The sequence below is a fragment of the Microcaecilia unicolor genome, chromosome 6, assembly GCF_901765095.1.
Source record: "Microcaecilia unicolor chromosome 6, aMicUni1.1, whole genome shotgun sequence".
Classification (NCBI taxonomy): Eukaryota; Metazoa; Chordata; class Amphibia; order Gymnophiona; family Siphonopidae; genus Microcaecilia; species Microcaecilia unicolor.
The window spans coordinates 199,151,416-199,165,096 of NC_044036.1; the positions used below are offsets into that span (position 1 = coordinate 199,151,416).

General features: G+C 42.5%; 1 protein-coding gene across 1 annotated transcript in view; it reads left to right on the top strand.

Moving 5' to 3' along the window:
* Window positions 1–13,681, top strand: part of CACNA2D2 (calcium voltage-gated channel auxiliary subunit alpha2delta 2) — a 1,426,314-nt gene that overhangs the window by 1,221,473 nt on the left and 191,160 nt on the right. Inside the window, exon 14 of the mRNA XM_030206789.1 lies at window positions 7,811–7,900. Coding sequence (XP_030062649.1) covers window positions 7,811–7,900 — 90 coding nt within the window. The remainder of the gene's footprint in view (window positions 1–7,810; window positions 7,901–13,681) is intronic.

The window sequence follows — 13,681 nt, forward strand, 5'->3', positions numbered from 1 at the left end:
AGCCCAGAAAAGGGGGCGTGGAAATGGGAGGTTCATGGGCGTTTGGGGCAGATTGGGGGTGTGGTTTTAGGGCATGCAAATCTATCTCATGCATGTTCATTGTGGGTGTCCTGAAAACCTGCCTGGCTAAGTGTGACCTGAGGACTGGGTTGAGAACCTCTTGCCTTAGCCTAAGTAGATTGTCTGAAAACAGCCTCCCTCGTTGGTCCTTGCATATAAACCACTGTGATGTTGTCCAAAGAGAGGCAGTATATCAAATCAATAAAGAATAGAAACAAATATGTGATCATTTCACAATAGGAAGGAATTAGGAAGTGCAAGGAAGACAAAAAAGGGAAGAACAGAATCTCATAGGTGTTCCAGTAAGACAAATTATTTTGAGTATCTGAATGTTTGTGGAACATATAACTTCTCACTCATTCTCCATATGCAAATTCTCTACTGGTCCTCATTGTAGTCCACAAGCTTTGATCTCTCTTTGTCATTGTCAGAATCCAGAATCTGGCAAGACATCTGGACAAGCTGCATATTACTTTGCAGAACCTGCTGTGCATTCAAGTTGAATTCATTTACGTTCTCCACATGTGGTTCTGTTGTATAAATGTAGCCCCTGACTTGGGGGTCCTGAACCCCAGCCCCTTACCCTCTTAAAAACACGCTTTCAACATCCTGCTACTTTCATTAGATTCCAGGAACAAGCAGCGAGCGAAGGAGGAAGAAAAAGAAGCTAATTCCAATTTATTAACTGTGAATCAGACTTCAGGCCACGTACACTGAGAGTGCGGCTCGATGCCATTGCTTCTTGGAGTCAAGATTCAGAGAATTCAGATTCCCTTGCAGGATGGCACAGAATCACATCACAGGAGTTGGCAGTGTCATCTGTGTAAAGGACAGACCCCATGCTTAAGGGCAAAAAAAACCCTCCCTCTGACCTGCACAGGCAAAGGTTGACAGTAGTGCAGAGTTTCTTCGATGACATCAGAATGACTTTTTGATCTAAACAAAAATGCTAAAGGCAACTTTTTTTCATGGAAAACTAAAAATGTTTCTGTGACAGAAGAATCTAATTTAAAAGGGCTTGAGCAGGAAGGTGTATAGAAATATCTAGAAGGTGCGACAATGCACTCGAATTGACTGGCTTGTTATGTGGTAAAGAAGCAATTTTAAATAAATAAAATATATACAAGTCATTCAATGTTCAGCTTTTCTTTAAGCACTGATTGCCATCGGCTAAATTAGACCCAGAAACTGGGTGCCAGTCCCTATGGGGGGAGAATTTTATGTATGTCACTGAAAAAATCAGTGTGGAAAAAAATGCGCTTACCGCTATTCTATCATCCTCACCTAAAGTTAGGCGTGGTTTATAGAATATACGTAGCACGTCTCCATGACTGAAATTTAGGAGCAGCCATTTATGCCAACTAAAACCTGGTGTAAATGCCCACATTTAACTTAGGAGCGGATCGGGTATATTGTATAACAATGTGCTTAAATTTGAGGAACGCCCACAACCCGGCCATGCCCCTCCTATGGCCACGCCCCTTTTTGAGATCCACACAGAATTTACGAACACCACTTTACAGCAGGGGCGTAGCCAGACCTTGCTGGGAGGGGGGCCAGAGCCCGAGGTGGGGGGCACTGTTTAGCCGCCGCCACCGCCACATTGGACCCGTCTGCTGATGACCCCCTTGAACCCCCCTCCCGCCACCAACCCTCCCCCGCCATTGCCGCCCGCCCCACCGCCGAATCAGATACCTCAGATACCTCATTTGCTGCAGCCGAAGAGAGTCTTCTTCAGTTCAGCACCAGAGTAGCGCCTTCATTCAACGAAGTTCCTGCTGTGATCAGCTGGTTCTGACGTCTTACGTCCTGCACGATGCAGGATGTAAGGCGTCAGAACCAGCTGATCACAGCAGGAACTTCATTGAACGAAGGCGCTACTCTGGTGCTGAACTGAATATGACTCTCTTCGGCTGCAGCAAACGAGGTATCTGATGCGGCGGCGGAGCGGACGGCGGGGGAGGGTTGGTGGCGGGAGGAGGTTCAAGGGGATCGTCGGCAGGGGAGCCAGGGCCAAATCTACAGGGGCCCAGGCCCCCCTCAGGCCCCACGTAGCTACGCCACTGCTTTACAGAATACGCTTAGAAAGTTGTGCACATAAATTCGAATTAATGCCGATAATTGCTTGTAGTGCCAAACAGTTTGTGAATTAATCTGCGTGCACGATTTGGCCACACTGCCTAATTTGCACATGCATCTTTAGTTGTCATATATAGAATTGCCCCCTAAATGATCTTTGGCACCGAGTACCTGGAGTTATCTGAGTACCTCTGATTTTCAGCAGCAGCCAGAGAGTGACCCTTTCTGCTGTCTTAAGTTACCTAGATAGTTATCTGAGTACGTCTGCTTAATAGTGGTGCTGGGCTAATTCCCAGTTCCTCCCTGACTCTCGAACCACTCCAGCAGTAACTGGACACTGGTGCAACGGCGGTCTACCCATTTATTGAGCAGCACTATCCGGGTATGAGCCAATGAATATCAGGGACTGACCGAGGGTTACCAACTAGATCCAGATTCACCTGACAGGGTTGATCCAGTCCTGGGCTTACCCGAATGCATGCAGGGACTTCTAGCCTTGCTTTTATTAGGAAATCTAATGGGGAAATCAGAACTACAAGTCCCTGCATGCAGTGGGGGTAAGCCTGTTGGGCGAATCTTGATCTACTCGACAACCCTAGCACCTGGTTGGTGCGAATTAACCAAGTGAGAGGCTCTCTTGCCCAATTAAATTGCTTTGAATATTAACCCCTAAATTTCATGGGCGCTAATGTTTCACTGTGACATCCTGTTCCTTAGTTGCCATGTGCAGTGTTGCAAAGCAGAGTTGTCCTTAAGAGGAGGTGTTAGTTTGATCTGGTCATGATGTAGTGATGAGTATATAACCCCTGCCCTGCAGAGGAAGAGGGGGACATGCATGGAAGTTGGAGAGGGAGGGACACACGGAGGAGTGTGGGGTGTGTCCTGCTCAGCTTCCCACTCCTGCTGCTTATACATCCAACCACTAGTGGCTAGTACACATGTAGGTATGCAAGTATACTCTGCCCTTCTCCACCCCGGGGAACATCTGCTGTATATGGTAGGGTTGCTCATTGCATATATTTTTAAGACTTGAATATAGTAGAAAAGTTTGCGTAGCTGACTTTTTGTGTAGCACTAGGTTTTACACGTAGAAAGTAGGGGTGGGTAACAATTAAAAGTTTTAATCAAAATTAATTGTGGTATTACAAATTTGAATCATACAATTAATCACACCTCTGGGATGGATTGCTCAGTAATAATAAATTTTCACTATGCAGACTGTGTGGAAAATTTTAAACCAGCTGAATATAATGAAAAGTTGCAAACACACACTTCCTTCTCACAGGACATTGCTCCCCTCCCCCCATACAGATATCTACCTTTCTCTTCTCCTGCTGCATTCTTCCCCTGTACCAGTGGCGGCCCTACTATTAGGCCACCTGAGGCCCACTGTTCCTGGAGTGGCATCTCATCCTTGCTTCCTCCACCCCCTTTCCCGAGTTTACCTTCTTTGTCCAGTGATTCCCATATGCCGCCCTGCCGTCGGCACCGGCCTCTAGTCTTTACTGTGGTCTGCCTTTCTGATGTAGCTTCCTGTTTGCTCAGAGGCGGCTGCAGTAGAGAAGAGGCCGGTGCTAGTGCCAGAACAGTGCATCGGAATCACTGCCTGCCACCGCCTTCTGGAAAATGGGAAAAGAAAGTAAACTTGCGGAAGGGGGTGGAGGAAAGAAGGGGGGAGATGCCAGAGGGGGAGTGGCATCTTACCTTGGGCCACCCCTCCATTATGTCAAGGTGAAATACGATAGGCAAGGGAGAGAAAGCAATGCTGGACAACAGAAGGGAGTTAAACTTTTTGATCAGGATTAAAAAATTTAATCCTATTTAAAATTAAAAAAAATAATAATAATCAACATAGTAGTGAACTAATGGCTCCCTAGTAGAAAACATTTCTAATTTGTCTTCTACCACATTAGCACACATTAACACCATTAATACAAGTTACTAGTAAAAACAAACCTACTAACTCCAAGAACATTTTAGAACAGTAGTTCAATGCTTTATAACACTTTGTTTTGACTACTGCAATAGTCTGCTACTAGGTATTTCCAGATCCCAGTTTCAGGCATTACAGGTTTACATATTTCACTGGTTTTCAAATCTTTACATTGGTTACACATTAAATATCATATCAAATTTAAAATCTTGCTTTTGGTTTTTAAGATCTTGACAAGTAAGGTTTCAGAAATAATAGCAGCAAAATTACATGTGTATCTACACAATTGTATTTAGATTTTCCTTCATTTCAAGTTATAAGATTGATGGAATATAGAGCAGTTGTTTTTTAAGTTGAAGGTCCTACTTCGAGGAACAGTTTACCATTAAGACTTAGGAAAATACGAGAGATTAAAGAGTTCAAAAGCGAATTTAAGTCCTATGTCTTTATACAAGGATGTAGTCGAATGATAACATGATTTGAGAAGCTGGAAGAGATGAGATTAATGAGAATGAAGCCAAGATTTTATGTTGATTGTTTATTTGTGATGATATTTTAGTTGGTTTTAATGTTATGGTGGTGTCGAAAAATGTATTCTGATTTTATGTATGTATATCTTGTGAACGGCTGAGAACATTTGGCTTGTGTGGTATATAAAAATTTAAATAAATAAATCTATATAGTGTGTCACATGTTAGGCACTGAAATGGAAGTTAGAGACCCAAGTGGGGGTAGATGGCAGTTAGATACTCTTCAATAAGTTAACGCCTAAGTGGTGTAGGGTGTACCTGGAAAGGGGGGGAGGTGCTACCTGTGCATTAGCCCTACCATCACTTAGTAAAAGGGCCCCTTGCACGTCTAAGTGGCAGCATTTAGGTATTCACATTTACAGAGAAGGGCGAGGAAATTAGAGTGGATGGGATGAAAGGCAAACGCATCCAGGGCTCTTCAGCTTGGAGAAGAGACGGCTGAGGGAGAGAAATGATAGAGGTCTATAAAATAATGAGTGGAGTGGAATCGCTTGTTTACTCTTTCCAAAAATACTAGGACTAGGGGGCACGCGATGAAGCTGCAAAGTAGTAAATTTTAAAAGAATCAGAGAAAATATTTTTTCACTCAAGCAGATGATCAAAAGCCCCGCACTGTTCCAAACAGCGCTCTAAAATAGCGCTGGAACAGGGCAGGGCTTTACCGCACTGATGATCAGAAATAATTGCATGCAAATTTAAGCACACAATTATCTCTGATCATGGGGTAGAAGTGCGGGAGAATTGTGCCTGAGCATGCGCTCAGCACAATCCTCCCGCATTTGTTTGACAGGTCTGGGCTCGGAGCTGGCGTAGGGTTTGCCGCGGCCAGTGACCCAATCTTTGGTGCGCTGGCCGCTGATCATTGGGGAGGAATACTTAATGCCCTCTTTACCATGCATTTGCATGCTAGTTGCGTTCAGAGCCCTCGAGCGCGTTGTTTCACACACTTGAGGGCTCTGATCATGGGGCGTTAGCAAATGCCGGCGCTAGTATGGATGGCGCTAACAGCCTCTAGCGCCGGTGTTTGCTTCTGATCATCCCCTTGCCAATGTGTAATTAAACTCTAGAATTAGTTGTCAGAGAATGTGGTAAAAGCAGTTAGCTTAGCAGGGTTTAAAAAAAAGTTTGGATGGCTTCCTAAAGAAAACGTCCATAGACCATTATTAAAATGGACTTGGGGAAAATCCACTGCTTTTGTGGGATCTTGCCAGGTACTTGTGACCTGGATTGGCCACTGCTGGAAACAGGATGCTGGGCTTGATGGACCTTCGGTCTGTCCCATCACAGCAAGACTTATGTTCTTATGCTTTTTACCTGGTGTAAGTGCGGGGCACTTAAATGTTTGTGCCCAAATACCATTTAAGCTCTGTTCTATAACGGAATCTGGGTACCCAAGTGCCATTTTGGGGTGTCTAACTTTTAGCACCCTTTATAGAATTGCTCGCTATGTCCCAATTCTTAAAATGGGACTTGTGGTAAATAGTGGGCATTAACCATTTTAACAGATGCAGAATCAGCAGTGCACATTAGTAACTAATGTCATAAAACTGGTTTCTTGCTCATCTTCCTCTGTCTTCCCCCTTGATCTTTTCCATATCCCTGAGCCTCCTTTGTCAGTACTAGTCTGTTGTTTTAAGTCATGGTGTAAACTGCTTAGTTGCTCATCCAGGCTCAATTTTGTGGTATATCAAAAATAAGAAATAAAATAAACAAGATAGGGCATGGGTGATGGAGAGCATGAATGTATCATCAATAGTGGCTCTGCCCCCTACCTATCCTTAATAATATGTTTGAGAGCAATGTTAAATATCTGTCCGACCACCCTGATTTTCTCTTTTGTAACACCTGCTATTCAGTCCAACCTGAATATGTTGTGAAAAGTGGGACAGTCAACCTAAGATGAGTGGAGTCATGAAGGAAGAGTCTGGGGGACAAAGTTGTAAGTGAAACAGGCCTGGATTTAGATATAAGCAACAGGTGCCAAATTTTGACCGGTGTTGGAGCATTTCTCCCTTTGCCAATGCCTAAATCTGGGCCTGGCATATGCATCACAGTGCCTGTCAGCGCACAAGGGGTGGAAGGCCCTGAGCTACAGAGCTACCTAACAGAGAAGCATTGCTGGCTGCTGCGGGGCATCATAAAAGAAAATAGGATCCAGGAAAGGAAAATGGGATGAGCCCCCTCCCAGGTCCCCACTCACCACTCTGAGCAGCAACAACATAAATCTAGCACCAGAATGAAGTGAGGAAGAATCTTGGGGAAGGAAGAGACTGACTTCTGGACAGAGGAGAGATGTGGGCATGAATGAAGGTATTACGAAAGGAAGGGAAGAAAGCTTTGAGGGGTGTCAGGAAAAGAGGGGAGAGGGTAGAATGCTTCAGGAAGGGAAGGAGGTCCGAGATAAGGAGGGGTGAAAAGAGGAGAGCTATCAAGGATGACGGAAGGAGAAAGGTTGGAGCTTCATACTGAGTTCTCCTGATGGGATTGCCAGGCAGTTAAAAATATTCTATAATTATATCACAACCTCTATTATCCATCGCCATCAACAAGACTAAATCCTCCACACAGAGATAGCTCTGAATTCCTCTCTTACCTCTCATATGCCTGTCTCTTATTTCATCTTTGTCTTCTTCCTCCTCTTTTCTTTGTGTCTCCATATCCTTAACCACAGTCCCCCGTTCTTCCCTCTGTCTTTCTTCGCCTGACCCCATATCTTTCTTCCTCATCCTCATGCTAAATCATCCTGAAAGTATCCTGCTGAATCCTTTATGGCTGATGCAGTCTCACCATGGCAACCTGCAGGGAGGGTTAATTGATTTGGAACAAGGGAACATTTCTTCCTGTGGCAGGGGAGAGCTGATAGGCAAATACAAATTCCTTTAATACAGTCCACTAAGCAAAATAGAGCAGGAAGAAGAGGCCTCTTCTGTACCTGAAAATCACAAATCATTAACATCCAATTCACAATTTAACTTACTTCTGACTTACTGCTAACCAGCATCTGCCAATTACACAAAATTATCCATATCTACGGCTTTCAGACTCGGTCTAACCCACTGTTCCATTCCACAGAACATTTAACACCCATTTCTTATAAATCTGCACCAGTTCGAACTCTCTCGTGACCGCTACTGACCACAGCAGGGGTTACTGCAGGTTTGTGGAAAATCTCATGTCTGAATTTCAGGTCTTCTTTATTTCCTTTCAGGAGTACCTGGATGTTCTGGGACGGCCAATGGTGCTGGCAGGGAACCAAGCGAAGCAAGTCCAGTGGACAAATGTGTACCAGGATGCTCTTGTAAGAATACGATCAAAGGAGAATCACAGTCTGTACTTATCTTTATGTATATTGAACGCTTAATGTACTGCCTTTTACAGAAAATCAAAGCAGTTGACAATTAACTGTTCATTATTCAAAATAATTTAACTGGCTAGAAATGGCCACTGACTGGTTAAATCTGCTAATTTTCGGTGGCATTTAACCGGTTATCGCTGCTGAAAATGAGCAGTTAGTGCCTAAATGAAAGCTGGCTACTTTGATGGCATTCCAGATGTGGAGTCGGCACTTGGCCGGTTACATGCCGATATCCAGCATTTAACCAGCCAGAGTAACCGCATAAAGCACAGTCATATATTTATTTGGCAACTGTGGCCAGTTAAGCTCTGAATATCGATTTAACAGGCCTTGTGTTAGCTGGCACCACATAAACCAGATATTCAGTTTCAAAGCCTGGCATTGAATATCTGGGAGTAACACCAGCAGCGGTCAGCAAAATGCTCACCACCACTGGCTAAATATTCATCCCTAAAAACTGATAAAATCAGAACCAGAAAGGAAAAAAGATAGCGAGAGGCAGAAAAAAACAGAATATATAAAAGGAAAAAATGCAGAATAATAGCCAGCCATATAACCCAACCAAGTATCATCACATCGATGACCTTCGAAAGGCCAGAAAAAGCGGGTGGGTCTTATGTGTGTTTCTAAATGTAGAGTAAGACAGTTCAGCATGCACAGAAAAAGCAAGAGAATTCCAGAGGCAATACAGTAAAATGCACTGCGTTTCGTGGACTCCAACTGAAAACAGTATACTGATGGAAGATCAAGGTGATGCTCAGGTGCTGAACAGAGAGCCTGAGTAGGGGTATAAAGGATAACCTGAGAGTGCAAATAAGTAGGTAGTCCAATGTGGGAAAGTGTCAATATTTTGTGCTGGATGTGATAAGAAATGGGAAGCCAGTTGTATTTTTTTTAGTAGAGAAGAGACCCGAACAAAATGTATTGCATGGGACAGTAGTCTATCAACTGTATTCTGAGCTGACTGAAGCATTCTCAGGAGTGAAGACGTAATATCTGCATAAGCAACATTACAGTAATCTAGATGAGATGCTGCAAGAGCATAAAGCAAAATGGCACAAGCAGCACCATCAAGATGGTTGTGAACCAAACATATAAATCAGAGACAGGAAACAGGAGCTAACCACTGAAATAATCTGACTGTCAAATGAGAACTGATAATTCAGAAGAATCACTAACTGAAGGATTCTATGAGAGTCAGCAGTGTAGCAAGTGAGCCAAGCCACAATGGTTTTTGAAGGGTTAAGCCAAAAGGGGGTTCACAATATCCACAAAAATTCAACAGCAACAAAAGAAAGTGGAAAAGAAACCAACTTCAAGAGATCAGTTGTATGACTATTATAATAAATCCACTGATACATCAGAGATAATGAGAGATTAGATGAAATAAAAATTAATCATAGAAAACTCTATAAAAACATACCTCAGAAAAAATCTCTATATATCCATGGCACCATTGTAATATTTGTTTATATAGCATACAACAGAACAAAAATATTAAAAATAATATAATAAACTGATCCATAGAAATAATATGACATTCCTACAGATAAGGAACTATGATAAATAGAATCATATAAGGGATAAAATTATTACATTGCATATAAGTCACATGGAGATATAACATAAAATGGCAGACATATGAAAAATGAACATACCGATCAGTGAGTGCACAGTTGTATACTGATTTGCCGACATCCCTCAGCTGTTTTAATTGACAGATGTTTAAAGCCTTTTTAAATCTGACTGTCGATTCTACATATATCCAGTTTTTAATATTCTTCTTTTGCATTAGTTTTTCATTCTATTACCCACTTACTGTCTTGCGCGCGCTATCTTTTGTATATCTTTGGACTTTCATCGCTATGGATACATTTGTATGCTTTTGGATTCCTGACATTGTCGCTTAAATATAACTTTTGCTTTAGTGTACTCCTGTTTTATTAATCTTTTAATTTTTGGTTTCTTTATCTTGCCACGCTTTTTTTTACATCTCTTAGCTGTTTTGGTATGATAGTTTTTTATGTTTTCTTCAAGTCTAACTCTCGGTTCACTCAAAAGAGATGCAACCACGGTTTCAGTGCTGTGGCCAGGGCTAAAGCCAGACTCACTTGGATGGAGGATATTAGAAAACTCTAGAAGCTTTAGCAACTGAGCAAATACAACATTTTCAGTCAACTTGAATGGGAGGTTGAGGATGGATCTGTAGTTGGGATGTGTCAACGTTGCCCCTTTTTGGAAATGGGGCAGATGGCCACGGACTTCCAGATCATACCTGAAGATAGACTGTTACAGCCCATTAGGATAACCAGGGAGGAATGAGACCATGCTTAATGATTCATAGCCAGGGTGTGGGAATAGGATCAAGGGAACAGGTGGTCTGATTCGTGGGGAAAAAACAAGTTTGATGAATAGAGTCGGAGATGGAAGATTGAAGATTACTGGCTGACACTGGGTCTACATATCTGTTAGTCTGTCCCTTTCTTTCTGTCATTTCATCTGTCTTTCTTGTGTTCTTTCTTTCTGTATACCCAGACACTCTGTATCCATCTCTACCTCTTGACCTCTTTCTGAGTATCCACTGCTGATCTCCATATTTATCTGTTCTCTGTAAAAAATAGTTTGTGTTTGCACTGCAGTGCCTCAGTTTTTTATATATTCACCCATGGAATTAGGTCTTTAGAAGACTAAGGTGCAGACTTTAATTTTCTTATGGTAGGTTATAAATTTGAAGGCTGAGATTGACCCCAACCAATTCACATCTGTAAGAACCTTGAATAATCAACAAAAGAATTGGTCAGAGGAGCATCGTTATGTCCCAGTTAACTAAAAGTCATAATTACCCACTACAGGACTTTCCAAGCTTAGGTCCCTTCCCATCTGTGCAGTCTTGGAGTCAGTTGTAGAATATTATCTTTGAATAATTCTTATATTGGTTCAATAAAAGCTATCATAATCCAGAGAAAAATTCTGTTTTCTCTGGATGAAGCCAGCTCCTAGAACTTTGCACATACGTAATAAATTCATCTTCGTTTCTGCAAGTTTCACTGGTGATTTACCAGCAGACCAATGACATTTCTAGGAATAACATCATTAAAATTATTATTCAAAACAAATCAATAAGAAATACCACATAAATAAGTTTATAACCTCTTACAAAAGGAGATTAAGAGGCCACAACTTAATCTAGTGGCTATATTCAGTAGCGTTTGAAGTTTCTCCCAAATCTTATGGGAACAACCAGCAAATATTACAGTACTATGACAGTAGTCCATTTGGCACACAATATAAGCTTGTATTATATTTTTAAAATGATCAAAGAAAAAATAGCCCCAAATATGTCAAAGTTGTCTTAATATCCAAAATACCTTTTGAATCAGAATCAATACCTGTTTTTCAATAGTTAATCAGGGGCCTAGGATAATTCCCAAAACTTTCAAGAGGTTTCAGAATAAAAAGAGATTCCATTTAAATATATGCACCATGTAGGATCCTCACATTACCCATTTCTTAGCTACAGTATCTTAATTTTATCCATATTGAGCTTTAGCAAACAGGAAGAGGCCCAACTTCCTACTTGTGAAAGGTAATAGTCTTATCTCCCATAGTAGAGGTTAATGGAATAAGAAGGGTTATGTCATCTGTATAACTGTAGAATTTCACCCTTAATTCTGTTAAACCTAGACCAAATATCAAAATATTGAACAAAATTGGGAATATTGACGATCCTTGCAGAACACCACAACTAAGTATCCATGGCTCAGATAATTTCCTATCCCAATATACTTAATCTAGCAGCTTTATTCATGCTTTGGATGTTTGAAAACTGGCACTTAGACATCCATATTGCATGGACATCCAAATAGCAATTTTATAAAGCCAGCATATAGACATCTAGTTTCCAAGTTTAATCAATATTTGATATACCGTCCATTCGGAAATCCATGCTGAGAGAGAGAGAAGGGAAAACAACTAAGCACGAAGCCGAGCCTGCATGCTTTTTACCGCTGCTGCCGCCCTAACCCCGACGAGGTAAGATAGATGACTTTTAAAATTCGGAGGGAGGGGGCCTGGAACTCGAAGGGAGGGAGGGAGGGGGGACCCTAGAACTGGGAGGGAGGGGAAGACCCTGGACCTGGGAGAGAGGGAGGGAGGGGGACCCTGGAACTCGGAGGGAGGTGGAGGGGGGACGAGGGAGGGGGGATAGGGGAGAGGGAGGGGAGAATGCACCACCTGTAAAAAAAAAAATTCAGCACCCCCAATCATTTTGAAAAGTTGGCTCCTATGCCCCTTTCTCAAACAACTCCCTACACTTGGAGAAGCCAGCACCCCCCAGCTTAGAGAGCAAAGAGCAAAAATACCCTGTGGGATCTTACACTGATGCCAGACCCTGACCAGAGGGAACAGGAAAGGATTATCATCAGGTGCCCCCTCCAAGGGCCCAGCCCCTGGTGAGACTTCAAAGATACTAGAAGGACAGAGGTGCTCCCAATGTACTGGGATCCAAAAGTTGTGACCCAGCTGGTCATGAAAATCTTTTAGCACCTTTAGCACCACTGCCCTATAATACTGTCTGAGACTGGGCAACCCAACCCCACCCCGCTGGCTGCATTAGATGTTGCAAACTGGTGCAAGGCTTTTTCCCTTGCCATGAGAAGGAAATCAACAACTCATCCCACCTGAGAAAATAATTTCTTTGGAATCGAAATAGGGAGCTGAACAAGCAGAAAAAGAAACTTGAGAGAGCACATCACCATGTTAAGGTAAGTTTACCCCACTGCTCCAGGTCTTCCTGCACTTTATCTAGTAACAGGGTATAGTTAAGAGCGTAAAGATTCTGCACCTGATCCGTTACTTGGATCCCCAAATATCGAAATCCTCAAGTGGCAACCTGAAAGGGGAAGAAATGTAAAATTATTACCTAAAGTGTATACAGAGCTTGGTAGATGTATAACCCCTAGTTAGTTTGGCTCATGTGGTTGCCTGGGAGAGATGGTTTGGGAGTGTTAACAGGGAGGAATATTAGCAGAGGACTCATCTCCATGCACATAAATATTCAGCAGTTACAGTGTAAAACCAAATGCAATACCAGCTAATGAACAGGTTTTTTTTTTTTGGACTCCTATGAAACAGGCCCAGGTTGCATCTGGGAGGGGTTTGGAGGGGTTGTGTTGGAGGAACTGGGGAGGGGGGATTATGAGCATATGTGGTGGTCCTGTCCCAAGATTCAGGTCTTTGGAAGGAGGTATAGGATGCTATCGTATTGTGGACTAATGTTGATTGGACGCACCAACCGGAGGTGGGGGGGTGTCTTGGAGGAGAACGAGACACTAACCGAGGGTAACAGGTTGATTTTGACTCTACTGTTAATGGCAAAAATGGCTATTGCTAGGCTCTGGCGGGCGGAAGCATTCACCTTCGGTGCAAATTTGGATCAACATTTGTACAGAACTAGAAAAGACGGGGTAAAAAAAACTGCAATATGAGCAGTGTGTGACATCGGTGCCCATCTAAGGGGCAGTTGAGGAGTTGATAGGGTCCTTCTTCAAGAAGGATCACTTTGTTAGTTCCACTTTCTTTGTTTTCTTTCTTCTCATTCTCTGTTTCTTCTGGTTGGGTTGCCCTTAGATGCTATTCTTTTCTTATGTTTCTTATGTTTCTGGTGTTTCTTTGTATGCCTGTGTATGAATATGTACTGCTTAGAGCAGAAGGGGGGGTGTCTTA